Below are 16496 nucleotides of genomic sequence, written 5' to 3' on the forward strand. Positions count from 1 at the left end.
CCTGACTCATTGGAAAAGACTCTGATGCTGGGAAAGATTGAGGGCAGGAGGAGAAGGGGACAACAGAGGATGAGATGGTTGGATGGCCTCACTGACTCGATGGAGCTGGGTTTGGGTGGACTCCGGGAGCTGGTGATGGACAGGAAGCCCTGGTGTGCTGCGGTTCATGGGGTCGCAAAGAGTCGAACACGACTAAGTGACTGAACTGAATTGAAAGGCCCCATCTTCAAATAGAGTCCCATTCTGAGGTTTTGGGGGGTGGGACTTCAGCATGTGAGTTTTGGGAGGATACAGTTCAGCCCATTGCATTCGCTGAGGTATGCATTTTGGTGACTGTAAGGATTAATCTTGCCTTCTCAGCATCATCAAACTAATATTTGTTTCAGAAAGAAGAAGGGATCGCAGGGCCTCCTCCAGACTCCTCGGTGAGTTTACATAAATGTCTTCCAAGATCAGATTTAACATTTTTCATGTCTTTGGTTGGGGGAATAGTTATCAATTCTGTATTTTTGGATTATGACTATAGTGATCTCTAAATCAGATGAAGTTTCCATCTATTCAGAGGAAGAGGGTGGGGATGGGGGTCATTTCAGTGCTTGTTTATTTCCTAATTAGTTTTTTTTTTGAGGGGAAAAAAGAATGGGGCAAGAAAGTTTTAGGACAGAATAAATATTATTAAAAATAGGATGAGAATATCCTCCCAACATAGTAACAAGTATGTTGAGAGAAACAGAAAAATAATATTCATTGAGCATCCAATTTCCTCCCAAACATAGGCTTTCATCTGAGTTATTTCGTTAAGTATCTCCTTTGGTAGTCAAAGAACTGCACGAGTGCATTCACCATTTGCTGGGTTTATAATCTGTTCTGGCACTTGAATGATTCCCATGTGTGACCCGTCATGCTACCTGTTTCTTTAGAAACCCCTGGGGCCCAGTGATGCCATCGATGCCTTGTCATCAGACTTCACCTGCAGTTCCCCTACAGCTGATGCAAAGAAAACTGAGAAAGAGGTATTGTTTTTAATACACTCAGGGAAACTTGTTAGAAACTACCTCCCACTTTAAGACAACAACTTTCTTTTAAACTTTATTTTTGACTTCGCTGGGTCTTCATTGCTGTGTTCGGGTTTTCTCTAGTTGGGGCAAGTGAGGGCTATTCTCTAGTTGCGATGTGCAGCCTTCTGCAGGTGGCTTCTCTTGTTGCAGAGCCGGGGCTCTGGGTGCACAGGCTTCAGTTGTTGTGGCTCGAGAGCTCTAGAGCGCAGGCTCAGTGGTCGTGGCTCACAGGCTTACTCCATGGCACGTGGGATCGTCCCTGGCCAGGGAGCGAACCCGTGTCCCCTGCATTGCAAGGTGGCCTCTTAACCGCTGGCCACCAGGGAAGCCCCAAGATGCCAAGGCTTTTTACTTCTGGTTCTTACCGTCTGGTTAATATGTTTCCTTCATCTGCCAGTCAAACCTTCTTTTGTATTTCATTTTTCAGAAATCTACAGAAGAGACTTTAAAAGCTCAGTCAGCTGGGGTGATCAGAAGTGCTGCTCCACCCAAAGAGAAAAGAAGAAAAGTGGAAGAGGTATCAATGATTACTTCTTTGAACTTCAGCACGGTCCCCTGGATAGCAGTTTGCTTTCCTGCGGCTGATCCAGCTGACTGGGGGGGAATCTCAGTAGTGCATTATACCCGTAGACCTCCTTTGTTCCCCTCGGGCCTGCGTGGCATAGTGAAACCAGTAAGGCTTATATTGGTCAGGCAGGCCTTCTCTGTTTCTGCAGATGCTTATGGGTGATTTTGGCACATGTGCCTTGGTGATGGGAGAAGACTGTCTCACTGTTACTCTGCACACCACTCTCTGGGGACATCAGATCTTTGACTTGATTTTCTAAAGGGCCTGGAGTCCTGTGACCCTCAAAGGGAGCGTTGCTGCAGTTACTCTGTTCACCTTGACCACAGGCAGCTATAACGTGATTCTCAGGAATCCTGAGAGGTGGCCCTGCAGCTCTGGGCTGGATGAGAAGACCTGCCCTGTCTGCAGATCACCCAGATACTGCAGGGAGGAGCTTTCTGTGGGCGCCGCTCTGCCTCTGGCTCGTAGGGTGGCCGTTTATTTTTTATCTGGAGGAGCAGAGAGCACCACACCCCTGAGAGTGGGAATTCCTACAGCCGTGAGCCACTTCAGGCCCCCCTGCTTCCTGGGCTCCGCTGGGCTAAAGGACAGGGTTGTCAGAGTCTTTTTTAAGGGACCTATGTTTAGAAAAAGAAAAACAGTACTTTGATACGAGTATTATACAATTATTACTCTACGTGCACCTCTCGCTTGCTACGAGGTGAAGTGTACCCCCGCACAGGAGCACCGTTACTGTGCAAACGGGTCCTATCCCATGTTTCCTCTCACCGGTAAGTTCTTATTTCTTTCGCTTTTTTTTTTGCTGGGTTTCAAGTAAAACTGCCTTCCTAGAGTCCTTCCTCAAGCCACAGTTCACTCTTAGAGATTTACTGACAAAACATGAATGTCCCAAAGAAGTAGGTGGCTTATCGAGGTTGAGGAGAGCATCTCTTTTTTCACGTACAGAATTCTTTGCTTCTCCGCAGGATACCATGACTGAGCAAGCCCTGGACGCCCTGTCAGCCTCCCTGGGCACCCGGAAGCCGGAGCCCGAGCTCGACCCCAGCTCCATTAAGGAGGTCGATGAGGTACTGACCTGGGGGCTCACGTACAAAGCCTGTTAGTCTGCAGCTTACAAGGTTACAAAACTAATGCCCAACACATGTTTAGAAGTTTTGCACCACTTTTGTTTTTATTAGAGATCTCAAATGAACTGTGCTTTGTTCTGCCTTACTTTCAGGCTCTGGCTAATTCAGGTATTTTATTGCTGGGGAGTTAACAACCAGGAAGGATATTTGAGTGTTTGTTTTATAAATCATCTAGAATTGTAATGCTTCAAATGAACAACTAATCTCCTTTGCCAATTCTTAAGTGACACCTGGCTAAACAAGATAACATAGAGCTGGTGGCCTGGTGAGAAACAAGTTTGTCTGCTCGTACGGAAATTAGAAATCTGTCTTTGCACAAGGGTTCTAGGTACTTCTATTTATAAAGAAAGAGGGGAGATGGCTGCAGATGGGGGTGCGAAATCCTTTATATAACTCTGGGGAAAAATGTTGAAACCTTGTTGCCAATTAGAACAAAATCAAGCAATAATTGCTTTATAATTAAACGAATGCATGTTTAGAGTATGGAGCTAGGGAGTTGCTCGTGTTTGGTAGAAGAGAGTTTTCATGTTGTTTCAGTTTTTAAGGGATTGTTGAGGAGTCCTTTGCGGGGAAAAGAGGAGGGGAAGCAGACGGATGTCCTGGGGGCACCCTTGGCCAGGCAGTGGTGGGGAGACCCTCCGGAGCACCCACCTCCCAGCTCAGGTGGGGCCTGGCGGCTGTTGCTGTCACAATGCGGCAGCCTCTGCTGTCACTTCCTGTTCCGGGTCTCCGGGGGAAGGTGGGTCTCAGCCACTTCCAGCAGCTCCCCCGGAGTTTGGGACCGCCCGGTCCCCAATGGGCCAGTTTCTATCGTCGACCTTCTTTGAGGGCTCACAGGGTGCCATATGGCACAAAAGGCTTTACGAAGGCGAAGGCAAGGGATCGGGAGAAGCCACCCTTGTCCTCCAGGACCAAGTAATGTACGGGGAGAGGGGGAGCTTGGATTGCAGCAGGGTGCGAGGGGGCACAGCATCTCGAGGAAAGGGTGGTCCTGGCAGGACCCTGGGGGTCCACCACTGAGGGCTCCGTGGCAGCCTGCCAAGGGCACTTCTGCCTTGGGGCTGTTTGATTAGGGTGGTTTAAGGAGGTGATAATTTGGGGAGGGAACGTATAGACATAAATCCCAGGATGAAAAGACTCTTAGGAGCGACTAAAATCAGATGAGTAGAGTTGAAACAAGTTATGTCAAAGTAAAACAGTTTGAGTTTACGGATATAGAGTAATTAAAGTGGTAGTCACTCTGTCGTGTCTCTTTGCGACCCCATGGACTGTAGCCTTCCAGGCTCCTCTGTCCATGGACTTCTCCAGGCAAGGATCCTGGAGTGGGTTGTCATTCCCTTTTCCAGGGGATCTTCCCAACCCAGGGATCGAATTCAAGTCTTCCACATTGCAGGCAAGTTCTTTACCCTCTGAGGCACCAGTTCAGTTCGGTCACTCAGTTGTGTCCGACTCTTGGCGACCCCATGGACTGCAGCACGCCAGGCCTCCCCGTCCATCACCAACTCCTGGAGTTTACTCAAACTCATGTCCATTGAGTTGGTGATGCCATCCAACCATCTCATCCTCTGTCATCCCCTTCTCTTCTTGCCTTTGATCTTTCCCAGCATCAGGGTCTTTTCCAAAGTCAGTTCTTCGCATCAAGTGGCCAAAGTATTAGAGTTTCAGCTCTAGTATCAGTTCTTCCAATGAACATTCAGGACTGATTTCCTTTAGGATGGACTGGTTGGATCTCCTTGCAGTCCAAGGGACTCTCAAGAGTCTCCTCCAATACCACAGTTCAAAAGCATCAATTCTTTGGCACTTAGCTTTCTTTATAGTCCAGCTCTCACATCCATACATGACTACTGGGAAAACCAAAGCTTTGACTAGATGGAACTTTGTTGGCAAAGTAATGTCTCTGCTTTTTAATACCAGGGAATGTGTTAAATTTCCTCCAGAAAACTAGCAAACTCCTAAAATTTAAACAAAAAGAACAGTTCCTTTTCACTCTTTCCACTAGTTTTCCTTTTTAATTATATATAAAGTATGAAGATTTTCTAATCCTCTGGAAATCCTCAATCCTTACATTGAATCCTTACATTCAGCTGATGGTGAATTCACTACTTTGGGTAGTCTGCTGTGATAACCCCATAAAGATTGGTATGGTACAGGAGTCCATGGCCGCTCGAGCACATTCTATGCCAGGGGATGCTTCAGAGGGGAGGTCCATGCCTGCTTGTCGTTCTCATAAATAACGCACCATGGCATGTTTATTCTCTAGTGACACCTCATTATTAATCTCCCCTGATTCTAGGGCTTCCCTGGTAGCTCAGTTGGTAAAGAAGCTGCTTGCAATGCAGGAAACTCCCTGCGTCTGCAAGATCCCTTGGAGAAGAGAATGGCACCCCTCTCCAGCACTCTTGCCTGGAAAATCCCATGGACAGAGGAGCTTAGTGGGCTGCAGTCCACGGGAGATGCAAAAGAGTCAGACATGAGTTAGCGACTAAACCACCACCGTTTCTAGTGCAGTTAACTAGTCTGGAATTATGTCAGTTCAGGGATGTTCGTTTTCATTGCCTATTGAATGCAGACCACAGTGCAGACATTTAAGAAATGTAAAGATCGAAGAGGAATAGAAAGGTATCTAGCTGTGCATATGACTCACTGTTCACAAGCCCAAGTCGGGGCACAGTCCTATATGGGTGACTCTTCCATGAGGACTGTTTTATAGCTAGAGACCTCACAGACCCCTGAACTGGGGAGAACTACGGTGTAATATGACGTCTACTATATCCTGAAATAGAATATAACTGGAAATATTTTTTTTAAAAATCCTTTCATCCCTTAATGACGGTTATTATTCTATAGAACAATGAAACTATAATACCAAAGCCTAGAAACAGTACCTGGCTTATTAAAAGTGCTCATTAAATATTTTAAAATTAATCAACTAACTAAGCATTCGAAAGAGAACCACGATTTTAGGCTGAGACGTAGATGAGAGCAATAAGGTGAGCTAGAATCAGCTAAATACCACCCACTCCCCCCCCCACACACACACACATACATACACACACTTTTGTGCCCAGTCGCTCCTTGGCTTGTGATTTAAATCCATGACTTGATACTGATACAAATTATTACATAGCATGAAATCACATTACCCACCAGCAACTTAAAATGCAGATGTCCCATCCTGACAGCCACTGATCTGCTGTGGCAGTGCACTCTTATGTACATGCATTTGGTTGCTCATGGTTCAGTAATCCAGTGAATCTTGGTGGTACTGAAGGGCCACCAAGTTCTTTTAAAAGAAGTAAAACCAGTTATCCATGGATCAACCAGATATGTGATGGGATGGTTCTCCCATTTCTCATCTGTTTAACACTGAACAAGTTTAACACTCCTGAGCATTGTTTATTTTTTTCCTCCCCCTTAGCTAAGTACCCCATTGAGTATGACAGATGAAGGCTGTAAAATCATTGCAGCTAACTTGTGCACTCTTCTTAACTTTCTTCAAAGAATATTTATTTCATTTTCTCTGCTGGTCTTTACAAATCAAGAGAGCTCGGTAAGGGTTCTTAAAGAAGTAGCCCCATTTTACAGCTGAAGAAACTGAGGCAAAGAAAGTCTGGGTGGCTTCCCAGGGTCACGGAGGCAGGGCCGGGACGCCTCCCCGGGACTCCTGGCTGGCTTGTTTCTCCTCTGCCTCTAGTCTCCTATGCTACCTTCCTCCCGGCCGCTCACCAGGCCCTTTAATCTGATTGGGTCTTCTCGACACCCATGGAGTACATAAAGGGACGTCTTATTTTACCTTATTTTTTCTCCTCTCCACTTTCTTCAGGCAAAAGCCAAAGAAGAGAAAGTAAAGAAATGTGGTGAAGATGAGGAAACAGTCCCATCGGAGTATAGATTAAAGCCGGCCACAGTACGTTGCTCACCTCACTGCGTGCCGGCGGCTCGCTGCTCCTGCCCGTGGTGCCCTGTCTGTCCCCGGGAGGTTTCAGGGCATGTCTGGCCAAGTTCAGATAACAACTCTGGAAACCCTGAAACTTATTTTCTGTCCTGAACAGTTGAACCCTTTAAAAGAGGGTTTCCTAAGTAGTGACCGTGTGTGGTCACTAAAATTCCCACAAATTCAAGTGGTTCAGCTATTAACCATGCTTGACATAGATCCTTAACCTTGAAGCGGAAGGAATAATTGGGAGTTTATATTTTCTCTAACCGCCGATGGATAAAAGTACATTGATCTTGTAAGTGGTAGAGAAACGTATAATGATTTACCAGTGTCTTCAGTGCAAGTGGGTTTGGTTTGGTGTGAGGAGACTGGACCTATCCCTGTAATTATCTTTGTCATTTATCTTTGAAATAATGCACATAAACGTATGATGGGAAATAGTTGTAATGGTTATATATGGAAAGTATAAAGTATTTTAAGAAATATTCTAGAATGTGAATGTCCAAACAACTAAAACAGTTTTATAGGAATGAGATCTACTTCTTCACCCTGGTTGGAGAATCAAAACCTTTTTTTCAGCCTTTCTTTGATGAAGCTGCATCTTTCCTGCCAAAGAACCTTTTAAAAAATTCTACTTCCCTATCCAAAGATGGAAATTATTTTCTAGTAACTTTTAAAAGAAAGTACTTGCATTGAACTTTATAGAATTTGGTCTTGATTTTTATAACCCAGCTCCTTATTCTGATACTTTATTTTAAAAATTAATTTGAAATACAAACTCACTCAACCATATCAGAAAAAGACAGTCTCTTCTCTCATATCCTGAAATTTCAAAAACAAACTTAATGGTATAAGAAAGCAAAATTTTTTGTTTCATTTTAAATGAATTTTCAATCTCATTCACAGGATAAAGATGGAAAACCACTCTTGCCAGAGGCTGAAGAAAAACCCAAGGTGAGGAAATAAGTTTTTTTCTGATACTTAAAAAAAAACAATACAACTGTAAGATATAAACAGATAATTTTCATAGACCCGATCTCACTGTGGAGACTCATATGCCAGCCTGGGATTAAGGAGAAAGGAACCTTTGACAGCAGCATTTGGCCATTTCACGCATTTTAATGATTATTTACATCATGAATTAACTATTACAAGTTTACAGGTGACATTCATTGAACATAGGAGCTGATATCAAGAGGGCCCTCAAATTAGGTCATTAGCATTTACTTTGATCCTAATCTTATTATCAAATGCTCTGATTCTGTATTACCTTTACTTAATTTGGTATTAACTAGCATAGTTACCTGTCATGATGATACTAAACAACTACATTTATTAGTCACTTCCTGATGTTCAAGCTGGTTTTAGAAAAGGCAGAGGAACCAGAGATCAAATTGCCAACATTCGCTGGATCATCAAAAAAGCAAGAGAGTTCCAGAAAAACATCTATTTCTGCTTTATTGACTATGCCAAAGCCTTTAACTGTGTGGATCACAATAAACTGTGGAAAATTCTGAAAGAGATGGGAATACCAGACCACCTGACCTGCCTCTTGAGAAACCTGTATGCAGGTCAGGAAGCAACAGTTAGAACTGGACGTGGAACAACAGACTGGTTCCAAATAGGAAAAGGAGTACGTCAACGCTGTATATTGTCACCCTGCTTATTTAACTTATATGCAGAGTACATCATGAGAAACACTGGACTGGAAGAAACACAAGCTGGAATCAAGATTGCTGGGAGAAATATCAATAACCTTAGATATGCAGATGACACCACCCTTATGGCAGAAAGTGAAGAGGAACTAAAAAGCCTCTTGAGGAAAGTGAAAGAGGAGAGTGAAAAAGTTGGCTTAAAGCTCAACATTCAGAAAACGAAGATCATGGCATCCAGTCCCATCACTTCATGGGAAATAGATGGGGAAACAGTGGAAACAGTGTCAGACTTTATTTTGGGGGGCTCCAAAATCACTGCAGATGGTGACTGCAGCCATGAAATTAAAAGATGCTTACTCCTTGAAAGAAAAGTTATGACCAACCTAGATAGCATATTCAAAAGCAGAGACATTACTTTGCCGACTAAGGTCCGTCTAGTCAAGGCTATGGTTTTCCCAGTAGTCATGTATGGATGTGAGAGTTGGACTGGGAAGAAGGCTGAGCGCCGAAGAATTGATGCTTTTGATCTGTGGTGTTGGAGAAGACTCCTGAGAGTCCCTTGGACTGCAAGAAGATCCAACCAGTCCATTCTGAAGGAGATCAGCCCTGGGATTTCTTTGGAAGGAGTGATGCTAAAGCTGAAACTCCAATACTTTGGCCACCGGATGCGAAGAGTTGAGTCATTGGAAAAGACTCTGATGCTGGGAGGGATTGGGGGCAGGAGGAGAAGGGGACGACCCAGGATGAGATGACTGGATGGCATCACTGACTCGATGGACGTGAGTCTGAGTGAACTCCGAGAGTTGGTGATGGACAGGGAGGCCTGGCATGCTGCGATTCATGGGGTTGCAGAGTCAGATACAACTGAGAGACTGAACTGAACTGTGTGCCTGACACTACAGTGAATGGTGTTTGTGTGTTATCATTTTGAGAACTCTATTATTATCCCCATTTGACAGGTGAGGAAATTAAGACATAAAAGGATCCTGTAAATAGCCCAAAGTCAAGTAGCTAGGAAGTAACAAGGCCAGGGCTCAAAACTCAGCCTGTCTATCTCTGGGGCCGAGCTTCTGAATTACATGCCATCTCTTAGATTAGGGCATGTGGAGATTTTGACCAATGACAGTAAATAAATAATACCACTTCTCTGGAAGGAACTAGAGATAACAGAACCTTCCTGCCAAAGCCCACGTTCTCATAGAAAGGGAACATATGATCTGTGTTTCCTCCGACTTCTTCATTACGGAAGTCAGAAGGAAGTAGAAAAAGCAATCACATAAAGAAAAACCATGCAGCTCTTCACTGGAAATGGGCAGTTTTATTTGAACAAAATTACTTTGAAATTGAAATATCAGGAAAATTTTAGCTGAATAAACCTTTAACATTTTTTGTGGTACTCAGGTGTTCAGCGTTCATTATTTGTTGTGTGACATTTATCTTATATTGATGAATGAAATGTATGCCCTGTATAAATTAGCTTTGGGTTTTAGATCCTAAAATGCAACCTAATATATGTTACCTAGAAAAACTTTTTCTCTAGGAAAGCGTTTTTCTTCTATCAAAGTAAAAAATAATAATAATTCTTTTCATACTATATAATATTCCTTATATTACAGCCCCTGAGTGAATCGGAACTCATCGATGAACTCTCAGAAGATTTTGACTGGTCTAAGTGTAAAGAAAAACAATCTAAGTCAACTGAAAAAACAGAGGTATGTTTCTAAAACTTAAAATCTCCAGTTTTGGTTGTTTTCCAGTGTGTTTCTATGATCTTGACAATGCCGAGACCAAAACTGTTTTAACAGGAAGCAATTGATGAAAAGGCCCGTCTTGCCATATTTTCTCGCATGCCGTGTTCGTCTTGCCTGTCATGGATGTGCTTTGTTTTCCCAAGCTGACCCTGATATTCTTGCAGTTTGAGTCCGGTACTCAAGTATTCCCTTCAGGAGAGCCTTGACACTAATGCTTTTCTTTCCCTTCTTGCTTCGGTAACTGACCTACTTAAAGCTGTCATCACTCATCACCTCAAGACGGCCGTGGCCTCTGTCTTTGGTCTCCTTCCAGCCCACCCCATGTGTCCACTGGCACTATTCTTTCTCAGGCATGTTTGTAGCCACAACATCCCCCTGTTCCAATGCCAAGAGCCTCCCCAAAAAGTTCCTTCTGGTTTATTTGGGTCTGGAGAAGGAAATGGCAACCCACTCCAGTGCTCTTGCCTGGACAATCCCATGGACAGAGGAGCCTGGTGGGCTACAGTCCACGGGGTCGCAAGAGTTGGACACGACTGAGCGACTAAACGCCACCACCAGCAGCTTCCTTCCCCCATCACTAAACTCTGATAGTAAGTACTTATGCGTCTTCAAGCTTTTCTCATGTGGTTCCTTCTGCTTGGAATAACCTCTCCAGATTCTAGATCAGCTAAAATTGTAGTCAGCCCTAAAAGGCTCTGCTAAAATATGGCGTTTGTCTCCTGCGTGTCTCCCAAACCTTACCACACTTACAACTTTTAAGAAGCAGAATACAACACGCCAGGGAAGTCTGTCATGCTTTCTTTTTATATCCCTGTTGGGACATTTGTTGCAAACAAGGTTTTAGCTGCTTTGGTCTTTACTTCTCACCTGTGTACATATTTTTACATAGTAAATTTCTTGAAAGAAGAGATCATACACTATTAATGATCGTCTGGTAAGCACCTTGCATACAGGATTTGCTTCCATAAATGTCTGGAATAAAAGCAACCTGTTTGAAATTTTGCTCTTGTGACAAAATGATAGTGACTCTCAAACTTCAGTGCTCATCAAGATGACCGGAAGGGTTTATCAAAGCACAGACTACTGAGCCCCACCCCCAGAATTCTTGATTTAGTATGTTAAGGTGGGGCATAAGAATTTGAATTTCTAACAAGTTCCCTAGCAGTGCTGAGGTTGGTGGTCGCAGGACCTCATTTTGAGAACCCCTGAGATAGTCTTACTACCTTGCATTTGTACCTAGCTATTTACAACTCACAGGGTGCTGTTAGATATATGAAAATGATATATTTAAATATTGCATAATTGCAATATATATAATACAGCCATATAATATTATGTTGTATAACATTATGTATTATATGATGGCAAATCATCTAAATAATGACAGTTGATAACAATCTTTGAGCTTACTGTGTTCCCACGTACTATGCAAAGCACTTAGCATGTTTTGTCTCATTCAGGGCCTTGAGATGTAGGTACTGTCATTGTTCTCACTTTGCAGATGTGGAAACTGTGTCTGAGAAGTTAAGTAACCTACCTAAGGTAAGAGGTAAAACCAAATTGAAGTAGTGGAAGCTGGAGAGGTTGAACGTGCCTAGAGTTATTATTCACTGCTCAGGATCCTTAGGCATTCAAGAAAATCATGCTCATGGCGGGTAGGGTAGCAGACCATACTGTTGGTTCATTGTTGTCCCGTTTTAATAACTGGGTATTACAGAAATCCTTCGTTGTGTCTGCTTCTTTCTGCAGGCATCCCCGGCCGCTGCCCCCGTGCCTGTGGCAGAGGACGTGCCTCGGACCTCCATGTGTTCTGTGCAGTCGGCTCCACCCACAGCAGCTCCAGCGGTGAGTGACCCTCTGGGCCTTGAGAAATGCATTGAGAAAGCAGTGTTCTCCCTCCCCTGCCCTTCCTGCTGTGTATTACCAATGTATTACCTTGTTCTAACAAGATAAAAATGAAATCTTGGATAGCTGTACTATCTCCAGGGAGGATAATACAGCTCCAGGGAGGAGCTGGAAACTCAGGCTAGATTTAAATGTTTACACTATTTCAGGTGGTTTTGTTTTTAACCTCTTGACATGCTTTCTAGCTCCTCAGCTACTGTGGATAATCATGCTTCTTCACTTTCCTGTGTGTTTCAAGCTGACTTGGAGTCCCACCAACAGCCAGACGTACTTTTTATTGACTGTCCTGATGCAAAAGTCTGCAGCTTTATCATCAGTTCAGTCACTCAGTTGTGTCCAACTCTTTGCGACCCCATGGACTGCAGCACACCAGGCCTCCCTGTCCATCACCAACTCCCGGAGTTTACTCAAACTCATGTCCATCACGTCGGTGATGCCATTCAACCATTTCATCCCCTTCTCTTCCTGCCTTCAATCTTTCCCAGCATCAAGGTCTTTTCCAATGAGTCAGTTCTTCGCATTGGGTGGCCAAAGTATTGGAGTTTCAGCTTCAACATCAGTCTTTCCAATGAATATTCAGGACTGATTTCCTTTAGGATGGACTGGTTGGATCTCCTTGCAGTCCAAGATACTCTCAAAAGTCTTCTCCAACACCACACTTCAGAAGCATCAATCATTTGGCACTCAGCTTTCTTTGTAGTCCAACTCTCACATCCATACATGACCACTGGAAAAACCATAGCTTTGACTCCACGGACCTTTGTTGGCAAAGTAACCTCTCTGCTTCTTAATGTGCCATTTAGGTTGGTCATAGCTTTTCTTCCAAGGAGCAAGTGTCTTTTAATTTCATGGCTGCAGTCACCATCTGCAGTGATTTTGTAGCCCCCCAAAATAAAGTCTGACCCTGTTTCCACTGTTTCCCCATCTATTTGCCATGAAGTGATGGGACCAGATGCCATGATCTTAGTTTTTTAAATGTTTTAAGCCAACTTTTTCACTCTCCTCTTTCACTTTCATCAAGAGGCTCTTTAGTTCTTCGCTTTCTGCCATAAGGGTGGTGTCATCTGTATATCTGAGGTTATTGATGTTTCTCCCAGCAATCTTGATTCCAGCTTGTGCTTCATCCATCCTGGCATTTCTCATGATGTACTCTGCATAGAAGTTAAATAAGCAGGGTGACAATATATAGCCTTGACGTACTCCTTTTCCTATTTGGAACCAGTCTCTTGTTCCATGTCCAGTTCTAACTGTTGCTACTTGACCTGCCTACAGATTTCTCAGGAGGCAGGTAAGGTGGTCTGGTATTGCCATCTCTTGAATAATTTTCCACAGTTTGTTGTGATCCACACAGTCAAAGGCTTTGGCGTAGTCAATAAACCAGAAGTAGATGTTTTTCTGGAACTCTTTTGCTTTTTTGATGATCCAGCAGATGTTGGCAATTTGCTCTCTGGTTCCTCTGCCCTTTCTAAATCCAGCTTGAACATCTGGAATTTCTCAGTTCATGTACTGTTGAAGCCTGGCCTGGAGAATTTTGAGCATTACTTTACTATCGTGTGGGATGAGTGCAGTTGTGTGGTAGTTTGAGCATTCTTTGGCATTGCCTTTCTTTGGGATTGGAATGAAAACTGACCTTTTCCAGTCCTGTGGCCACTGCCAAGTTTTCCAACTTTGCTGGCTTATTGAGTGCAACACTTTCACAGCATCCTCTTTTAGAATTTGAAATAGCTCAACTGGAATTCCATCACCTCCACTAGCTTTGTTCATAGTGATGCTTCCCAAGGCCCACTTGACTTCACATTCCAGGATGTCTGGCTCTAGGTGAGTGATTACACCATCGTGGTTATCTGGGTCATGAAGATCTTTTTTGTGTAGTTCTGTGTATAGACGGAATTCTGTGAATACACAGAAGAACCCAGAAGAACCTTTATCATCATGACTCCTTTTTTCTCCCAACTGAATGGCGACAGATGGACTCACTTCCTTTCCCTTTCTTCTTTTTGTGTCTCTGACTTTTTGACTTTTGTATGAAGTATGGTATTTAACTGGTTGAATCTGTGTTCTTCTGTTTTCATTAGCAGATAGATTCTGACTCAGAGGATACCAGCTGATGGAACTGTTTCCTTACTATAGACTTAGCGAACCTACAGGCTAAACACCTAACTTCTGCTAGATGCTTTGCAGTATCTTCTCATTCAGTTTTCATGAGGACACCGTGAAGTCTGTTCTGATCATGTCTCTCTTATTAATGAGGAAAATGAACTTTGAATGGACCTTGAGCAATTCACTTCCCCCTTCAGAACCTCAGCTAGGGTCCTGCACCCAGTCCCCTTCAAGCCTGGTGTGGATATGGGCCAGGTCTGATGCTCACAGTTCAGTTGGATCATTCTCCTATGGAAAAAGGAAAGCGGGTGAAGAAACTCCTCTCCTGGAGGAACTTGGAAAGGCTTGCATGTGGAGGACAGGATCCTGCTGAGAAGTGAGAATAGCACTTGTTTCCTGGGGAGACCAGTGAGCCCGGGACAGGCCAGCACAGAGGTGTGGAGCCCTTGGGATACTGGGGTCTGTGCGTTTAGTTGTTTGAGAGAAGAGGGCCTTGGGGAAGGTGTGGGATGTGTGTCCTGGGTACCCCGAGTGGCTGCCCCCTGCCAGGGAACCCTGGGTGCCATCGGCAAATCCCGTCACAGTCTCCCTCCTTCCTTGGACAGGATGTGACCTCCTTCTTTGCATGGGAGATTCTCAGGGTACCCTCCAAAAACTATGACGTTGTGGGAGTCAGGCCACAGACCAGAGTGGTAAAGAACAGAAGTGGGAGAGAGAATCTTGGCAGAGACTGTGCAGGGAGTAGGCACAGAATCAGTGATTGGAGTCAAAAAGACGGTAGCCAACATTCCAGTGCAGAACTCTCGTACCTAAACATACGGCCGCTGCCTGTCATGCTGAGTGTGACTGCCAGGGCTTAAGAGCAAGTTAGCTCCTTTCCAACTTTACCTTGACTGTCCAGAGCCAAGCATTGGAGAGGGGGAAAAAAAGGAGCGCTGGACTTTCCATTCTCTTATCCCCACTCCTGGGCCTCTACTCCACCAACTCTGGTTACCACGGTTGCTGAGTTTCTCACCACTGAGGTCACTTGGCATTTCTGGGGTTGTGACGCCCACGGGAGCCAGAAAGAATAGGCACAGAATATGATAAAGGTCAGAGAACTCCAGAGAGGCTGGAGGATGAGTGAGCAAAAGCAGACAGTAAGCCAGAAGGGCGGGGATGAGTGTCTGCTGTCTGCATTCTTGTAGAAGAAAGTTTATTGAGCACATCCGGAGATTTGAGTTCTAGTTCTGAACTTGTCAATGGAAACAGAAGCCTTTGTCCGTAGTCCTGTTTCTAGATCCGTTCGTTATCAAGACTGCTGCTTCTCCTAGCTTTTCTAATGCTGTTTCACTTATTTCTTGAGCCAGAGGACACAGAATAAGGCAGCGTTGGTTTCCAAAGATTCTGCAGCAGAGACTAGAAAACAAAAGTGTGAGCGAGTGACTGGGATCAGGCAGCAATGAGATGGCTTGGGTAAGACCTGGGGACCCCAGCAACTCTCGGTTACAGTACCAAGCAGGTTGAAGACATCAGGGATGTTTGTTGTCCCTGAGGGAGAAAAAAAATCTATGGAGTTTCCAACCACTCAGTTCAGTTCAGTTGCTCAGTCATGTCCAATGCTTTGCAACCCCATGGACTGCAGCATGCCAGGCTTCCCTATCCATCACCAACTCCCAGAGTTTACTCAAATTCATGTCCTCTGAGTCGGTGATGCCATCCAACCATCTCATCCTCTGTCATCCCCTTCTCCTCCTGCCTTCAATCTTTCCCAGCATCAGGGTCTTTTCCAGTGAGTCAGCTCTTCGCATCAGGTGGCCAAAATACTGGAGTTTCAGCTTCAGCATCAGTCCTTTTCCAATGAATATTCTAACCACTAGATGGTGATAAATCCCTTCCCACTTAACTGCCCTTTATTCCCTGGTGATCTTTTGTGGTGCAGCTTAGCAGCAGAACAAATTTTCTTACTTAGGAGGGTAGCTAAGCTATAGAAAACAGAAAGACGCTCTTACTCCAATAAGTACTCCGTGTGAGGTCATATATCTTTTACGATAAGAATAATCTTTGAGACTGTTTAATTCAGGACCTTTCACACTTTGGATCAAGATCAACTGTGGGAAATTCATCAATTCTGCAGCCCACACAGTAGCAACAATGGTTTAGTCAACGGTCCTTATCCTTGATACGCATGATGCATTCAGCTTTATAGCCTTCATTAAAAATAGGCCTGACCACCACCTGCTAAATTGATTTAAGCACTGCTCACATATGGATCATGACCTATAGTTTGAAAAAAAGGCAGCTCTAGTCCTATCTCTTAGCCCAAACATAACTTATTCTTTATTTTCCCTTTATGCCATTTACATTCTGTGTTCACCCAGTTTTGTTTTGTTTTTAATAACAGTGTGTCCAATGT

General features: G+C 44.1%; 1 protein-coding gene across 9 annotated transcripts in view; it reads left to right on the plus strand.

Moving 5' to 3' along the window:
- CAST (calpastatin) overlaps window positions 1-16496 on the plus strand; it is a 133015-nt gene that overhangs the window by 94868 nt on the left and 21651 nt on the right. For all 9 annotated transcript variants that reach the window (XM_068979384.1, XM_068979385.1, XM_068979386.1 and 6 more), the window contains 8 exons: window positions 387-425; window positions 921-1013; window positions 1486-1575; window positions 2592-2693; window positions 6577-6660; window positions 7597-7644; window positions 9962-10057; window positions 11846-11941. In XM_068979384.1, the coding sequence (XP_068835485.1) occupies window positions 387-425; window positions 921-1013; window positions 1486-1575; window positions 2592-2693; window positions 6577-6660; window positions 7597-7644; window positions 9962-10057; window positions 11846-11941 (648 nt within the window). The remainder of the gene's footprint in view (window positions 1-386; window positions 426-920; window positions 1014-1485; window positions 1576-2591; window positions 2694-6576; window positions 6661-7596; window positions 7645-9961; window positions 10058-11845; window positions 11942-16496) is intronic.

Source organism: Capricornis sumatraensis, chromosome 9, assembly GCF_032405125.1.
Source record: "Capricornis sumatraensis isolate serow.1 chromosome 9, serow.2, whole genome shotgun sequence".
Classification (NCBI taxonomy): Eukaryota; Metazoa; Chordata; class Mammalia; order Artiodactyla; family Bovidae; genus Capricornis; species Capricornis sumatraensis.